At 38.5% G+C, this 15,087-nt stretch overlaps 3 protein-coding genes across 3 annotated transcripts; 1 reads left to right on the top strand and 2 right to left on the bottom strand.

Moving 5' to 3' along the window:
- The first annotated feature begins 112 nt into the window (after window positions 1-112).
- Rcd6 (Reduction in Cnn dots 6) lies at window positions 113-6,504 on the top strand. Its single transcript, XM_088033208.1, has 5 exons — window positions 113-444; window positions 5,169-5,312; window positions 5,465-5,560; window positions 5,608-5,998; window positions 6,051-6,504. The coding sequence occupies exons 1-5, from the start codon at window positions 373-375 to the stop codon at window positions 6,410-6,412; spliced, it is 1,065 nt and encodes a 354-aa protein (XP_087889334.1). The 5' UTR covers window positions 113-372; the 3' UTR covers window positions 6,413-6,504.
- Window positions 6,505-7,830: 1,326 nt separating this feature from the next.
- LOC148181998 (uncharacterized) lies at window positions 7,831-13,156 on the bottom strand. The gene is made up of 3 exons (XM_088033203.1): window positions 13,064-13,156; window positions 12,694-12,817; window positions 7,831-10,549 (listed from the first exon to the last, which is right to left on the bottom strand). The coding sequence occupies exons 2-3, from the start codon at window positions 12,809-12,811 to the stop codon at window positions 8,907-8,909; spliced, it is 1,761 nt and encodes a 586-aa protein (XP_087889329.1). The 5' UTR covers window positions 12,812-12,817; window positions 13,064-13,156; the 3' UTR covers window positions 7,831-8,906.
- A 230-nt stretch (window positions 13,157-13,386) lies between these two features.
- On the bottom strand, window positions 13,387-14,793 carry LOC148181999 (mitochondrial inner membrane subdomain organizer). The gene is made up of 4 exons (XM_088036781.1): window positions 14,507-14,793; window positions 14,390-14,449; window positions 13,916-14,224; window positions 13,387-13,866 (listed from the first exon to the last, which is right to left on the bottom strand). The coding sequence occupies exons 1-4, from the start codon at window positions 14,573-14,575 to the stop codon at window positions 13,588-13,590; spliced, it is 717 nt and encodes a 238-aa protein (XP_087892907.1). The 5' UTR covers window positions 14,576-14,793; the 3' UTR covers window positions 13,387-13,587.
- Between the last annotated feature and the right edge of the window lie 294 nt (window positions 14,794-15,087).

Consider the following 15,087-nt stretch of genomic DNA (forward strand, 5'->3'; position numbering starts at 1 on the left):
TATAATTGGTTGCCTACCCTCCAGTTTCCACTCTTCTAGAGTTGCTCAAGAAGAGAAAGTAAAGGCGCACGTGAACAAAATATTCAAATCTGCTTGCGAATAATCCAGTGTTGGATTACTCATTCATTCTTACCTCACCCACGGTAGGAACCAGTGTCTCCGAAGGTTAAAATATTCGTATGAAAGAACCTCATTCTCAGCGATGACGACGATTTAATAATCAAAAATTTTCTTTGTGTTCTCGTAACTAGTGCGCGTGTGAAAGTGCTCTTATTGAAAATTTAAAAAATTATCATAACAATGAAAGTGTAAAAAAGTGCTAAATTAAAACATGTGATAACAATGGTGAAAATAAAAATGTGGTAAACCGAAATGGCTCTCGTGGAATCGTGTTTCTGTTGCAGTCTGGCTATAGCTTCTGGATTCTTCGCGGTGTATCTTCTGGTATTTAATTATCGGGGTTAAAAGTTGGTGATTGATGGTCATTTTCATCCACGCAAATACGAAATAGATTTGCTTGGATGTGTAGAAATGTTTGTTTAAACTTTAAAGTTGGACGGTTCAGGGTCCTGTCAAGGTATAAAAAATTAATAAACGATTATTAATATTCTAATTTTGATAAACAAGTGACGAGTTCTGTGGTCTTTTTTTATGAGCCACATTTTATGCATTCATTGGAATTGGCGTCTAATTAACGAGCTCCTTGCAAGTGTCCTAACAATTGACGCCGAGCATTGAGGAGCAAAATCGAAATCTTTTGATATTCATGAACAAAAATGTTATTAATATTTATAACGTAGGAGCTGAAAGCATTACTGGAATTTATTAAAATCTGGTGAAGCTACGAACTGACAAATTTTCCAAACGTTACAAAAGAGATTTTCGATCAGTTAAACAATTCTAGAAAGTATTTTATTCTTTTAGAAATTCGTATTATTTTGTTGTTGCGCTCGCACCGCCTCAAGCAAAGTTATTTCTGCAAATAAATTTTAATTAAAATGAAAATGAAATGACAAAAACTCTCGTAAGCGATTACCGCGATCATGGGAAGAAATTTGAGCCTTTACATTCACATTTACAAATTACCGAGAACTGAGGGAAACGGAAACTGTTTTCATTACGTTTTTGCTCGAATATGTATAATTTCCAATATTATTCCGATTTGTTTGTTCTACTTTAATCGCCAGCCAATTTTTACCGCTGCCGGTACAATCAACAGCAAAAGAAATGAGCTCATGAGCGGAAGATGTAGTTACCTCTCAATTTGCGGGGACGAAGAAATTTTGAAGTTTTGTTGTTCGTAACTAATTGTGATATTTGTGAGGTTTTGTTTTAATGTTGTTTTACATAGCTACCTTGATTTGTTAATACGCACTATGTTTTTTTACACAGCCATGGTTTGGTAACATGTTTGTACTTTTAATTGCTGAAATCTCACGATTTTGTTGTGTTTCTGTATCCAATATCGCGGAAACTACGACAGATTGAAAGAAACGATTTTCGCTATTGTTTTTCGCGCAATTTTTTAGCTAAGAAATCGTTTATGGATTTTAAAAAAAAATCCAAAGTTTGAATTTTTCGTAAAAATTTCATGACTAAAACTATGTCAAAGTTTTGAAATCGATATCTTACTTATTTATGAAGCAATATTAATGTTTTGGTGCTCATTTTACGCAGAATTTCGCGTAGAATCCAAAAAGGTTGTTAAAATCGGTCCACAAATAACGGAGTTATGGACGATCAAAGTTTCGGATGTTGAATTTTCAAAAGATTTTCAGAAACGGTTTTCACCATCGTTTTTCTCGGGTCATTTTGCTTTCGAATGCGCCCTCAAAAGTCAAAAATTCGATGGTCAATTTTTTGGGCAATAAAAAATTTTGCAACTCAATCGATGAAAATTTTTCAATTTTTCGTTTTTTGATTGCCCCTCATAAACTACTTGCCCTATCGATCTAAGATTTGGCCAGATGATAGATCTCGAGCTGCTCTTTAGATCGATGTATAACTCAAAGGTACTAAACGTCGTTTTCGCCTTGAAGCAGCGTCTTGAAAATGACCTTCAAAGACCGGTCGATATCTCGTTTATTTGTTAAGGAAAATTGAGCTATATCGGCTCATTTTTCGCAAAATTTCGCGCTGAATCTAAAAAACTACCAACATTTTTCTAGTCCGTCAACAAATGACTGAATTACAGACGTTTGAAATTTCGGGTTGTCGCCAGAGGGCAAAAATTTTGGAGGTTCGAAGACGATTTTTCTCGATGTTTCCGGAGTTAAGGCGAATAATCTTTTCGAAGTCGTTTTTATCAACGAATAAAACGTTCTTAGTTTTTCCAGAAGTCGAAAGTTTGAGTTTTTCAGAAAAATTCATGAAGTAGATATTATCATGTCAAAGTTCTGAAATCGAAATGTTGCTTATTTTTGAAGCAAACATGCGTTATTTCGGCTAATTTTACGCAGAATTTCGCGCAGACTTCAAATCCGGACTCAAAATCCGCATACGACAACAAACAACTGAATTACGACCAATCAAAATTTCGAATATTGAATTTCCAGCTCATTTCTTTCGCTGCTGACTATACAAAAAATGCCGATCAACAATTATTTCCCGCGGTCATTCACTTCCCATAATCGCACCTGATATAATTATAAATCTTTTCATTTTGATGATTGACTTTCCAACGTTTCCAGATGTTGTCCTCTTTCTGTCTAATTGCTAATTATTTTCGATTTCGTCTACAATTAATTAGTGCAGGTTTATCAAAACTATAATTTTTTTGCAGCTTTCACTGTAAAATTTCTCCAATCATCACTTATTTCGAAAATGATTGTGCAAAACCACCAACAAATCGTTTAGTGGTGATTAGAGCCACCGTCAATTTGGCGTGAAAATATTATAAAATACTCAAATATTCCAAGCAATTACGCGGTGTAAACATCGTTAAATATGTTTATTAAAATTCATTACTGGGATGATAAAATGGGAAAATCCTTCGCTTATGTAAATCATGACCCAGCACCGACTCATTCTCAAATAACGATGACATCTAAAAAATAGCCATTGTTCCATCTTTCAAAACAAAATACTTTCACTGTATCCTGAAACAAGGTAAAATCAGCGGATAGCATTTTCAAGGTTCAACTTCTGTAAAACTGTGGGCGTTATTGCGTGGCAAGTTTTTATTATTTCCAGAAATTTATTCAAGAAACTGTAAAACACAAAAATCGACTCTGGTAGAGCGTATCAGAATCAATTCATTTGCTTCAGTTAAATGATCGCTTTGTGATTTCCGCTTTCCGTGGGAAAACTAGTTAACTACTTTTGATTAAACGAGGCGATTGGTGAAAGTCTAGACACACCTAGGTGCGTTATGGTGTCATTTCAATAACAAAAGTCGTCGCAGTTTTGTGCTTCAGTGGAACGAAGAACAATTGGAACGAGCTTTCCTTCTAATCTTCAGAGTTATTGCCACTGGATTAAGAATTCAAGTACCATCGGACATTACAGTTACATTACTGTCTTGTGATTCAACGTTGACATAAAAGGCGACACACTGAAAAATGTCGGAGGCTTCTAACTCTACGAATTTACATGCGCGTGTTATTTATTCTCGCAATAAAAACGAAAAGAAATGCAGTGAAAGTATGTCGTAATTCGAGAAAATCCAAATCGCATATGTGTAATAATTTATACTTTCTCCATTAATTGCTCCAGATCAAAAAAGGGTGGTTTTATTACTCCCAGAACGAACTTTCGTTCCCATACAAAATCGCGCCCGATAAAAAATCTACACACTTTATGGTCACTTGCTCCAGTAAGAAAGTGTGAAGTGAGGTAATAAAGCGGAATTTAACATTCGTGATGTCTCGTGGCGATAACTTTTGCAGTTCTGGAAAAGTATTTCTTAATGTAGTGTGACTGACTGAATGGAGATGTGCATTTTAAGACTTTAACAGCTTTCTTCTCGTCAACGCGTCGGAGTTATTGTGTAATTTAATTATTCCTATCCTTGAAATTCGCGAAGACATTACATCATTGCGCTATTATTGTTTTCAGTTTGATGCATTTTCAAACTCCTACAATAACAATTCGTTGCTGTTTAAAATGAATGTAATTTGGTGCGAAGCCTTGACAGAGTTTGGGCAATTCCTGTTTCCTCTGATCTTGGCAGTGATAATGACGCGGGCGTTTTTTTGAGAGGGACCCAAATTCGTAATTAATTGTGTTGGTTTTGTTCCGAAAAAAAATTATATTTGTGTAATAATGATCTATTTTTTACGATATCGTTTAACGTCTATAATGATAAAGTAAAACCGGCCAGTAAAGTCTTGCAAGTTTCTTCATACACACTTCTGGACTGGAAGGAAGAAAAGATTTCTTAGCTTGTGATGCTATTTCAGTTATTTTTTCCATTTTATGTCCGATTGTATAATAATAGTTTATGTTTTACGATATCGTTTGGAGTCCATAAAGTGGCTCTTTTTGAACAGTGTTCGTAAAGATAAAATAAAACGGCCGATAGTCAGTGTCAAATAATTATGAATAAAATAATATCAAAATGCAGTTTAAACTCCTGTTTGCGTTGTAAACTTCTTTGAAACCGTCACAAATTTTAAAAGAAAATTTTCTTCCTGAATCGAAAATAAAGCCTTGTTTGTAACTCGTACATAATTAGGCTTTATAAACTCGCCCTATTTGTAGGCCTCGCTCGTAAGCTCGCTCTGCCCGTCAACAAAAACCTAAATTTTGTATTTATTATATGAATAGCTATGGTAGAAATTTAAACTTGAAAGTATCTAGAAAAATGGACAAAACATAATAAAACCAAGGAGTTTTTATTTTTAAATAGATTCTCCGGGATTCTTTGGGATTCCCAACATGTTTTAACATTGTTCAGGACTCTCCACAGTCCTGCAGGATTCTTTTTCATTTAGAAATTTTCGAAAAGCGGATCTAAAAACCTCGATAAAAGATACAAATTTTATCTCTTAATTGACCGAGTTATATTAATGCGCCCCATAAAATCCCCAATAAATCCCCTTCACTTGTTTATTAGTGAAACTATCGATCACCAACATATAAAAATTTTTGCACCAATTAAATTAAAACCGTCTCCTTCTCCATTCAACCTTCCGCATTTTTCCTCCACTGATTGGCCATTTTTTCAGATTGCATACTTGATCGCCTTTGCTTTCGAATTGCTATGGATTCTGGAGTCCGTGGTAGCCTTGCCGATCGCCGCAGTCTTGTTATGTGCAGGATATTTCACAATGGCACTCTTTGCAGCGTTGCTAATCCACGGCTTAGCCACGGTAAATAAATTTACGTGTATGCAGATTTTTCTGACCTTTCTAAAGTCGGACCAAACGCTTGTTCATAAATATGTATCAAATTCATCTTGGAGCTTTCACATATCAGACTTTCTCGTCGATAAATCGTATCAAAAATCGCTTTCTGATTGCAGAAAAACACGCTCTGTCTCATTGCGTGGATGTTCTCGGTCACAATCCTGACGTTTCCAGAGGCCGGGCTGGTCATCTACATGAGTATCCAGTATTGGGTATGTGCGCAAGTTTGAAGCTTTTAAATCTAACTTTCTTTCTCCAGAGGATAGAGACTCTCTACGGGGTAACCGAGTTAGCTAGTTGGTTAGTTAGGATAATAGCGAATGTGATAGAATTAATTTTAATCCAGTCCTTGTACACGTCGTGGAAGGACGAAGAAGTCGTGGAGAAGAGACTCAGAGACCTAAACATGACCGCCATACCAATACCTAGAGAATCGCTTCCGCCTCTCAATAGTCAGTATTACCAAAACAACGCGTACGAAAATTCCGAAGAGTTGAACTTAACGCTCAAACGCGCTGCCTCCACCCCTCAGATCTGGAACAACAATCTGGCGTCCCTCCAGTTCGACGGCTTCCAATTCTGCACCACTCAGAGCGAATTCAACGCGAGCATCTTCATGCCGAACTTCATCAGCAACGATATGAACTCAAGTAAGGGAAAATCGTGCGTTTTGATCTCCGATCTCTCATTCTTCGTTTGTAGGTAAGAAGGCGCAGTCCTTGATGGACTTGAGGATCCTGGAGGACGACCCGGAGAAAATCCCTTTTTCGTCCATCATCTCCACGGATACCAGCAGCACCCTCGAGTTCTCCCAGCCAAGAATGCAGAAGTACGCCTCCGTGGATGCGCTCAACGACGCAAATAAGTCGGGGCATGTAATTAAAAATCGGACGGGTTTCTATGCCCAACCCATTGCGAATTACGGCGTGCCGATTTACTATGGGCCGCTCGATGGGCCCGATTTTTTGATTTATAAAAAGCAGATTGATAAGTTGAGTAGTAAAAACTCGTTGAGTAATGCGTCGGCTGATGACGTTCAGAAATATCGGGATGTTGCTTTATAGGATTGGACAGGACTGTGAATTGTGCCATGGGACGTTGCTTGTTGAAATAATTTGTATATATTTTATCTTTATTAAATTTTACCATTTTGTAAGGTTTAGTTTACTGAGGTTGCCCAGGGAGGTGTCATCGGCTGCGGGTTTTGCAGGTACGACATTACGATGGCGGAAATTGACAACATGAAAGAGCTCAGAATCTGGAAAGAGATTTTTATCTTTAAAGAGAAACGAAAGTTTTGTTTTTTTTCCTGTAGTTCTGTTAATTTTGTCGCTAGAGCAATCAAATTTGTGGAGATTGTTTTTCTTAAATGACTCATTGTCTATACGAAATTAAAATTTTAGATCGGTGGAGACAAATTTTAGTTTTTCGAGCGAACCAAAAATTTTAAAAATTTTGGATTTGTTCCTATAATTCTGTTAATTTTGCTTTTACAGCATTCAAATTTATTGACGTTCTTTCTCGTAAGTGGCTCATTATCTGTGTTAAATTACAAAATTATCTAGCAGAAGGGATAAAATTTCGAAATTTTTATTTTCAGAATTAACCAGAAATTTCGAAAATTTTGCTTTTAGAGCATTCAAATTTATAGACGTTCTTCCTCGTAAATAGCTCATTATCTGTCTCAAATTTCCAAAATAATCTAGCAAAAGAGATCAATTTTATAAATTTTAATTTTTAGTGCAAACCAAAAATTTTGAAAATTTTGCTTTTTTTCTTCTAATTCTGTCAATTTTGCTATTAGAGCATTAAAATTTGTTGACGTTCTTTCTCGTAAGTGGCTCATTGTCTATCTCAAATTACAAAGTAATCTAGGAAAAAAGATAAAATTTAGAAATTTTTATTTTCAGAGCTAACCAAGATTTTCAAAAATTTTGGATTTGTTGCTATAATTCTGTTAATTTTAATTATAGAGCATTCAAGTTTGTTGACGTTCTTCCTAGTAAGTGGCACAATATCTGTGTCAAATTACAAAATTATAGAACAGAAGGGAAGAGAGAAGTTTAGAAATTTTTATTTTCAGAGCAAACCAGAAATTTGGAAATTTTTTGTTATTTTTTTGCAATTTTTCCCCTAAAACAATCAAATTTGTAGTCTTCTTCTTTAAGTGACTTATTGTCTGACATTGACATTTGACACTTATTTCTTTATTCAATGTTGGAATCTTGATGAATTGACTTTTTAAGTTTAAGATGACAAGATTGGCATCTTTGTCCCTCCCAGAATTTAACATTAAAATTTTTGACATTGTTTTTAGTGCCACTGACCTGTTTGGTGTCGTCGGAAATCCTAGAATTGGCAAAACTGATGCAGGAGCAATACAGGGCGACCCAAGCGCACCATTTGAGCCTCATCATGAGCCCACACATGCTGAAAATCATGCCTGAAATAAAATGACAGTTTCATTTAATAATCTTTATTTATATATTATATATATTCTGTAATAAGTGTAATAAAATATGAATGTTTTGTAACTTTATTACAAATTAAGATTATTCCTTAGGAACATAATTCTATATTCGCGAAAAGGTCATTTCACAAAACTTTCGTCTTTAAAATAAAGAAGTAATAGTTTTTGTAATAAAGTCGCAAAACCGATTACGATTAGTTTGCAAATGAAATGAATATATGGTACTTGAATAAAAAATAAATAATTCATACAACACAACAAGAAATTACAAAAAAAAAACGGAACTGGACTCGAAGTTCCGAGATAAAAACACACTTATTGTAATCGTTCGTGCAGTCCAGTTTTCAATCTTTGCATTCAATAATTTTATCGTTAACACAGCCATAATCTTCTACGTTCTCCATAAACTTTTCCTATGATTTCCCTAGACATCTAATCATGTAGAGACATGTAAAGGATTTACAGGTAATAGTGAGCTAACTACACTATCAAATCTCACACAGAATCATACAGTTGAAAGAAAACTTTAGCTCAAGCCTTGAGTATACATTACGATGATCTACGTCAAAAATGCCACTACATTGACAATTATTCTAATTTCAATTGGATTATTACAAAAATAGTGATATTGTAACAGTAGCAATTTAAATTTATGCAACGAACAAAAAATGATGTAAATCACAGTTTCAAATAGCACCAAATTCAAAAAAATTTGGCTTAATATTCCTCATTTTAGTCCTATCCTGGCCTTGGCACGGTTCCCAAACCGTGGCGCTACTGGCCAGTTATATTTACATACTTTACAAAATTTTACATAATTAATTTACAATTCATACTACTTCAGCCAATCAGAAAACGCCTTAAAACAACAAACGCTCTTTGGGGGCGACTGTAACATAACCAGAGTTCAACACACATATTAGAACATGGCAGTGTCACACTGAAAATTGCGAGAAATCAAAGCCATCATCGTCCACAGGCGCAAATACTTCACCAATACTAAGATAAACAAAGTTGTCATAGAAGCAACTAAGGCCAAAAGTGCAGAGTTGAGTATTGAATCGACACTAATCACCACACGCATGTCTCTACTGCTGCGGCGTCTCATTGGGGGCAGTACTCGTGGTGGTGGTCGTTGTCGGTTTGACCATCGGTGTCGACGTGGTCATGCTGGGGGTGGCCGCCCCCGGTATCTGCGACCGCAGGAAATTGTTCTCCGTCTCCAACTGATGGATCCTCTCCATCAACTCGGCGATTTTCTCCTTCAACACCTCGACTTCTTCGCGCACGGTGTACATTAAATGACTTTTGACCAAATCCATGGCTTGTTCGATCTTGTTATCGATCGCGTTGACCACCGGGTTGGTCTTTGACGGGTCGTCGGGGTTCTCCGACGTCGCGTCTGTTCCACTGTTGGTTTCATTCACTCCCTCCCCTGAAGCTTCTGGGTTTTCAAGAACTGTTAAACTGTTCACGTTCATGTCAAACTGCGGATTCGTATACACATTACTCGCCGGATTCTTGTCGAGCATTGAAGGAACTGAGACCACTTGCGGCGTTTGATTGTCGAAGACGCCAGGCGCCGGGGCGACTTTCGGTGTTTGGTTCTGGTCGAAGACCTGGACTTGGATCTGCGACGCGCTCGGGACTTGTTGGAAATTCGCATTGGGTTGGTACTGCTGGGTTTGCATCAAAGGAACTGACTGAGCTTGGCTGTTTTGTACGATTGGTATTTGGTTTTGAATCGGTTGGGTGATTTGGGATTGGCTAACCACCGGCTGTTGGACACTCGTGTTCAAAATCACACTCTTCGCCGCTTGCGTGGGTAAGCTGCTCGAGGTGACCTGCTGGTCGTTCTGCTGGGGGAAAGCGTGTCCGTTGACCATGGGGGCCGTCACGTTCGGTTGTCCCGCATAAGTCTGACTCTGCTGGAAGTTGGCCGGCAACTGCACCGTCTGCGACGTCGGAACGAACGCACTTCCTTGGTTCTGCAGCATGTTCGCCGGGACAAACTGAACATTCTGGTAATTCTGCGGGATGGCAAAACCCGAGTTTTGCACCACCCCCGTGGTGAAATACGGCTGCGATGCGTTGATAAACTGCGCCGGCATGCTGCTGGGCACTCCGGTGGTGTTGACCAACTGCTGCGGCTGCATGTTGGCCCCCGGCGGATAAAAATACTGCGTCTGTGGTATCATTTGAGCTTGCACGTTCGGAAAAAACTGCGTCCCATTGGTGAACCCCAGCATCTGTTGGATCTGCTGCTGGGGGAGACTCTGCGTCTGGAGATAGACGCCCCCGGCCGGCACCGAGATGCTCCCCGAAGACTGCGCGACTTTGCTCGGCTGTGTGAGCGGCGGCGGCGCCTCATCCACGTAATCCATGCATTTCCACCGCCCGCGCTTGAACGGCTCTAAACTTGCGATTTTCACCACTTTGAATCGGTCGTTTCTACTCGGCGTCGAATGTAAGTCTTTGGAATCATCCGGCGGTTTCGCCGTGGTGTCTACGACACTGTCCGTGGAAATGGTGACTGTTTCCGTCGCTAAATCTGCGATGCTGGCGGTGGTCGGTATTATGGCGACGCCGTATTGAGGGCTGGTGGGTATCACGTTGCTGGCGGCCGTGTCCTCGGCTTGGACTTCCTCTTGATGATTGGACTCGCTGGACACGGTTACATCGTGCTTTTCGCTCGCAGTTTCAGGAGCATTTGCCGTGGTCGCGCGTTGACCTACGGAATGCAAACATTAGAAGATAGTTTGAATCACGTGTTACCCACTCACACTCAATATGGCGAGTTAAATTCTAATATCACGCACTGTCTTAACCGCGACATGACATGATAGCGCGAAACTGATCGGACTTTCTAATTTTAGTCGCCTCTGACTTTATTTTGCTTAAAATAGAATCTAGATAAAGATAATTGTAAACCTCACTACATTAATATTAATAGAACTGGCTTGCTTGCGTATTATTTACATTCATTTGAAGCACAACTAACTGAAATCAAATACGCATATCGGAACTAAAAACTACTAAATACCTGGAATATTTTTAGACGAGCGAAACAACGAAAAAATACTTAAGGAGTGTCAAGGATACCGCCGTGTTGCAAATAGCTCGATAAAATTGGCTGTAATTGAACAATTGAACAATAAAAGGCTATTTTTTTTAACGGGTACTAATGACGCATCTACATGATTTCACTAACAATTTTCGTATTATAACAGAACGTGTTTTACATGACAACATTGCATTTCAAAAGGAGCTAACTTCTTTGAATATGACGCGAATTGCAACGCTTGTGGCTGTTTACCGCACCAAAGATAGCGAGTTGTTTACTGGCGACAAAAAGATTTTATTGTTGTCAAACGTAAAAAAAAGAGAATGGTGTTAACAAAAAACATTATCGCAAGTTTTTATCATTAGTTGACGCAATTAAAACGCCGTGCGCTCATTCTCATGGAATTCACTTTTTTTTCTTTGGAATAAGAGGTGTAAAAACAGACTTGGACCAACTCTGTGCAAAAAGATGCTTTTATAGATCGTTCATTAAACTAAAAATACGAAATGATACCGTTAGTTAACGCCCAGTAGCTATTTATAGATTGGAATGAAATATCGATGAAATTTCGACAAATAAAGGCTTGATAACTTTGGTAATTTACATTCTGATATCGTAAACTGTTTGATTTGTGTTGAGATATAGGTCATGGTGGCAGTAAATGTCAATTTGTTAGGCACAGTTTAAACTCTTTATCAATTAATGTCGCGAGGTGTCCCAACGACAGTCACGAAATAAATAAAATTGACATGAATTTAGAATCAAATCAATGAACTTCGCCCTTCTAAGGGTGAAAACTGAAAACGCAAGTGACCTAAAACATGAAAATTAGAGAACTAGAAACCAAGAATATAAGCAATCTTGGGCCGTCATGAACCTAGAAACCTTTTTTGACTAGCTAAGAACTTGAGAGCCTTGAGAAACCGAAGAAGAAAAGAAAACCTGAGGGCTTCACAACCACAAGTTTTAACCAAAAGTTCCAACCTAGGAAAAAGAAAACTACCTGAAACCTGATTGAACTCTGACGACTGAAAAAAAAAAACATTAACAGAATATAACCAATCTTGGGTACTCAAGAACCTAGAAACCTTTTTTGACTGGCTAAGAACTTGAGAGCCTTGCGAAACTGAACAAGAGAAGAAAACATGAGGGCTTCACAACTACAAGTTCTAACCAAAAGCTCCAACCTAGGAAAAAGAGAACTACCTAAAACCTTGAACTCTGACGACTGAAAAAAAACATCAACAGAATATAAGCAATCTTGGGCACTCAAGAACCTAGAAACCTTTTTTGACTGGCTAAGAACTTGATTGAGAGCCTTGAGAAACTGAACAAGAGAAGAAAACATTAGGGCTACACAACTACAAGTTCTAACCAAAAGCCCCAACGTAGGAAAAAGAAAACTACCTAAAACCTTGAACTCTGACGACCGAAACAGAAACCTAGGAAACTAGGCTGGTATATCGGGAAGCCCAAAATATAACCAAACCGCAGAAAAATGAAGAGACAATTGCCCCAAAAGCGCCTGATTTATGTCCCATTCAATAAAACATCCAACAAATAAACAATTTCTTTACACATCTCTGTGTGACCTGGCAAGGCTGCTTGAGACCCTGTCACTGATATGGCAAAGTGCCCACGCTTTAATAATGTGGGACAAAGTGTGTTTTGCTACATTTTTTATTCTTATCCAACTCTGTTAATATCTAACTGTTCTAAGAAGAACAAGAACCTCTTAGAGGCCCCCTTGGTAAAATTTTACCAGGAATAAGACTATGACTGTGTTAACGTCTTTTCCGACTACAACTCACCCAAAATATTCATATAATCCGGCGTGAGATCCTCTCCCTGTCCGTTAGCATTAGCTGTGGGTGCCTTAAACCTCTGCACTTTATCAGGCCTTCGAGGGTCGACATTGCTAGGAAGCATTCTGACCTAGAAACGAACCTTTGATTATTTCACTCGAAGCTACTGCGGAATAGTCATCAAAGTCAATAACAAAGCAATAAGAACGATAATAAACGAAGGAGACCAACACAGACAACTGTCAAACATCACATGAAATGGCGTTTTTTGAACACAAATTGACGCCAGAGCAGCGAAATTTAACCTCAAACGCAAGAAAAGTCCCCCAATTTATTACTTTAATTATTATTACGACAGGAAAGCAACAATACTCACTGTTTTTCTTAAATTACGGTGCTATGAAATCACAATGGCGACAAGCACAACCTATGCGAAATTAGTAAATGTCATAACGCAGTGGCGGAGAGTGGGACTGGGCATTTGACATTTCGTGGGATTAAAACACCGCGTGGCGAGTGCACAACTGTGTTTTACGCCAAAATGTGAATTTTTCGTCGTATTTTGGTCATTTTCGTCCCTAATTAAAGCGTGGAGAGGAATAAGGTCAGGGGCGTACCACTTTTTGTTTCAAGGCTGGATTTATTTTTACAGTCTCAATATCGGGCTAGTGCTAATTATTCTAACGATAAGACAACAAGAACAGTCAAAAATAAACTTTTATTCGTAACAATAACAGGAAATCATGGCGAATTTAACAACTGTCACCCTACTGTCTAGATGGGGCTACAAAATATTCCCTTTCATTAGTTTTCATAGAAGAAAAAGCTTATGATTTTGTACACTCCCATGAAAGGCAAAATTGTGAACACCACCTCGACTGCTAAGTATATCTTTGATTGCTAGGAGGCCGGCATCTTCGGAATTTGCACAACGTGCTTGTAAGAGGCAACAAGTAAGTTGTTTATTGCTTTAGCAGCTCCAACAAGGAAGGCCTTCGCGGGTTTGAAGTAGTATTTCGCCCCTAATTTTTTACGTAGAGCGTAGTTTTCCGCCGCCTCCAGTCGAGTACAATATGTCTGATAAGTCCGGTCGTTTGAAATCCCTTTGTCAGTGTTGGCAACGTATCCAAAGCCAATTTTAACCAAGGTCTCCCCTATGTTGAGAACCTCTGCTTTATTCTACAAAAATCAAGTTAGTTTTGGTTGAATAAAACCAAAGTTGAGGTACTTTTTTCATCTGTGGCAAAAAGACTTCACATTTGACAAAGTCTGGTTTTGTGGCCACTGGAATAAAAGTCACTTCATGGCCCGACACGACGGTATGCAGCCAAGTCAGTCCAAGACTTGACACTCTGACGCCGGAAATCTTGACAGGGAGTGACCCCTCTGGCAGTCCTGGGATGGGGAGCAAAGGCTTGTGGTTGATCATAAGAAGTCCGCCTTTGGAAGGCTCTATCCGCTCCACGACCCCCGTCAGTTCTCGCCGCTCTTGGATAAAACGGTTGGGGACGTCGGACGGCTTCCGCATCTTACTAAACTGTCCAGAAGTTAGTACAGTGACGGAAAAAAGTCTTGGAAGATATTTTTTCAAAAATGGCGCCGTGTAAAGTAGGCGTAACCTCGTCCCAGTAGTTCAAATTTGACAAAAAATACCTTCTAGGACGTGTCTCAGTTTTTTTGGTCTGACATTGTAGATACTTACAGGGCGAACCCTCCTTATGGCAACTGTTAGTCCCACCAATGCCACAGAATAACATCCGAGCTAGAAATGTTTTTATTATGATTTGAATTAACTTTTGTAATTAGCAAACAAACTTACTTGAACTCCTCGGTTGTCTTGTTCCAGTAAATCAATGGCACGGATGAGAACTCCTTTTAATTCGTCCATGTTATTTAATTTGATCAGGTTACATCCACATGACTGCCAAAATTTTCAGCCAAGAATAAAACTGCATTTGTTACACAGTGATGTCATAAACAAGTTACTAAAGTTACGGAGATTTGACTTGACACTGCGACGTTACCCTAACCTAGTCGTTTCGAAAAAAAAACGGGCAAAATCCATACCGGGTACAGTCCATAGTCGGATTCTACGTATAAAGAAGCAAAAAATAAATGTTATAAATAAGAAACGATTAAAGTAAGTGCAGTTTATCGTGAAAAAAAGTGTTTTTTAAAATGTTGTAACCGATTCACGCGACGTTTTTTGTATGGATAATGTCATCGCCGACTTCATCTTATACCAAGCCTGTTCAATTTTGATTTCTCCCCTTTGCAAAAAGTTCCCTCAAGGTCATGGCCGTACATACGCCAGCGACCCCAACGACGAGAAAACGTATCAAATTCTGGTGATAATTCTTTCATTTTGGTGACATTTCCGTCACTTTGAAAGTTGCAGTG

Source organism: Gnatocerus cornutus, chromosome 1 (genome assembly GCF_029298725.1).
Source record: "Gnatocerus cornutus isolate USDA-ARS CGAHR chromosome 1, icGnaCorn1.1, whole genome shotgun sequence".
Taxonomy (NCBI): domain Eukaryota; kingdom Metazoa; phylum Arthropoda; class Insecta; order Coleoptera; family Tenebrionidae; genus Gnatocerus; species Gnatocerus cornutus.

Bases quoted from the DNA above. Each gene is read 5' to 3' on its own strand.
- Rcd6 (XM_088033208.1), top strand. From the start codon at position 373: ATGGCTCTCGTGGAATCGTGTTTCTGTTGCAGTCTGGCTATAGCTTCT. The intron at 5,561-5,607 runs GTATGTGCGCAA...TTCTTTCTCCAG, and splicing joins ACATGAGTATCCAGTATTGG to AGGATAGAGACTCTCTACGG. The intron at 5,999-6,050 runs GTAAGGGAAAAT...CTTCGTTTGTAG, and splicing joins CAGCAACGATATGAACTCAA to GTAAGAAGGCGCAGTCCTTG.
- LOC148181998 (XM_088033203.1), bottom strand. From the start codon at position 12,811: ATGCTTCCTAGCAATGTCGACCCTCGAAGGCCTGATAAAGTGCAGAGG. The intron at 10,550-12,693 runs GTGAGTTGTAGT...TGCATTCCGTAG, and splicing joins GGATTATATGAATATTTTGG to GTCAACGCGCGACCACGGCA.
- LOC148181999 (XM_088036781.1), bottom strand. From the start codon at position 14,575: ATGGACGAATTAAAAGGAGTTCTCATCCGTGCCATTGATTTACTGGAA. The intron at 14,225-14,389 runs GTAAGTATCTAC...ACTTCTGGACAG, and splicing joins CCATAAGGAGGGTTCGCCCT to TTTAGTAAGATGCGGAAGCC. The intron at 13,867-13,915 runs GTACCTCAACTT...TGATTTTTGTAG, and splicing joins TTTTGCCACAGATGAAAAAA to AATAAAGCAGAGGTTCTCAA.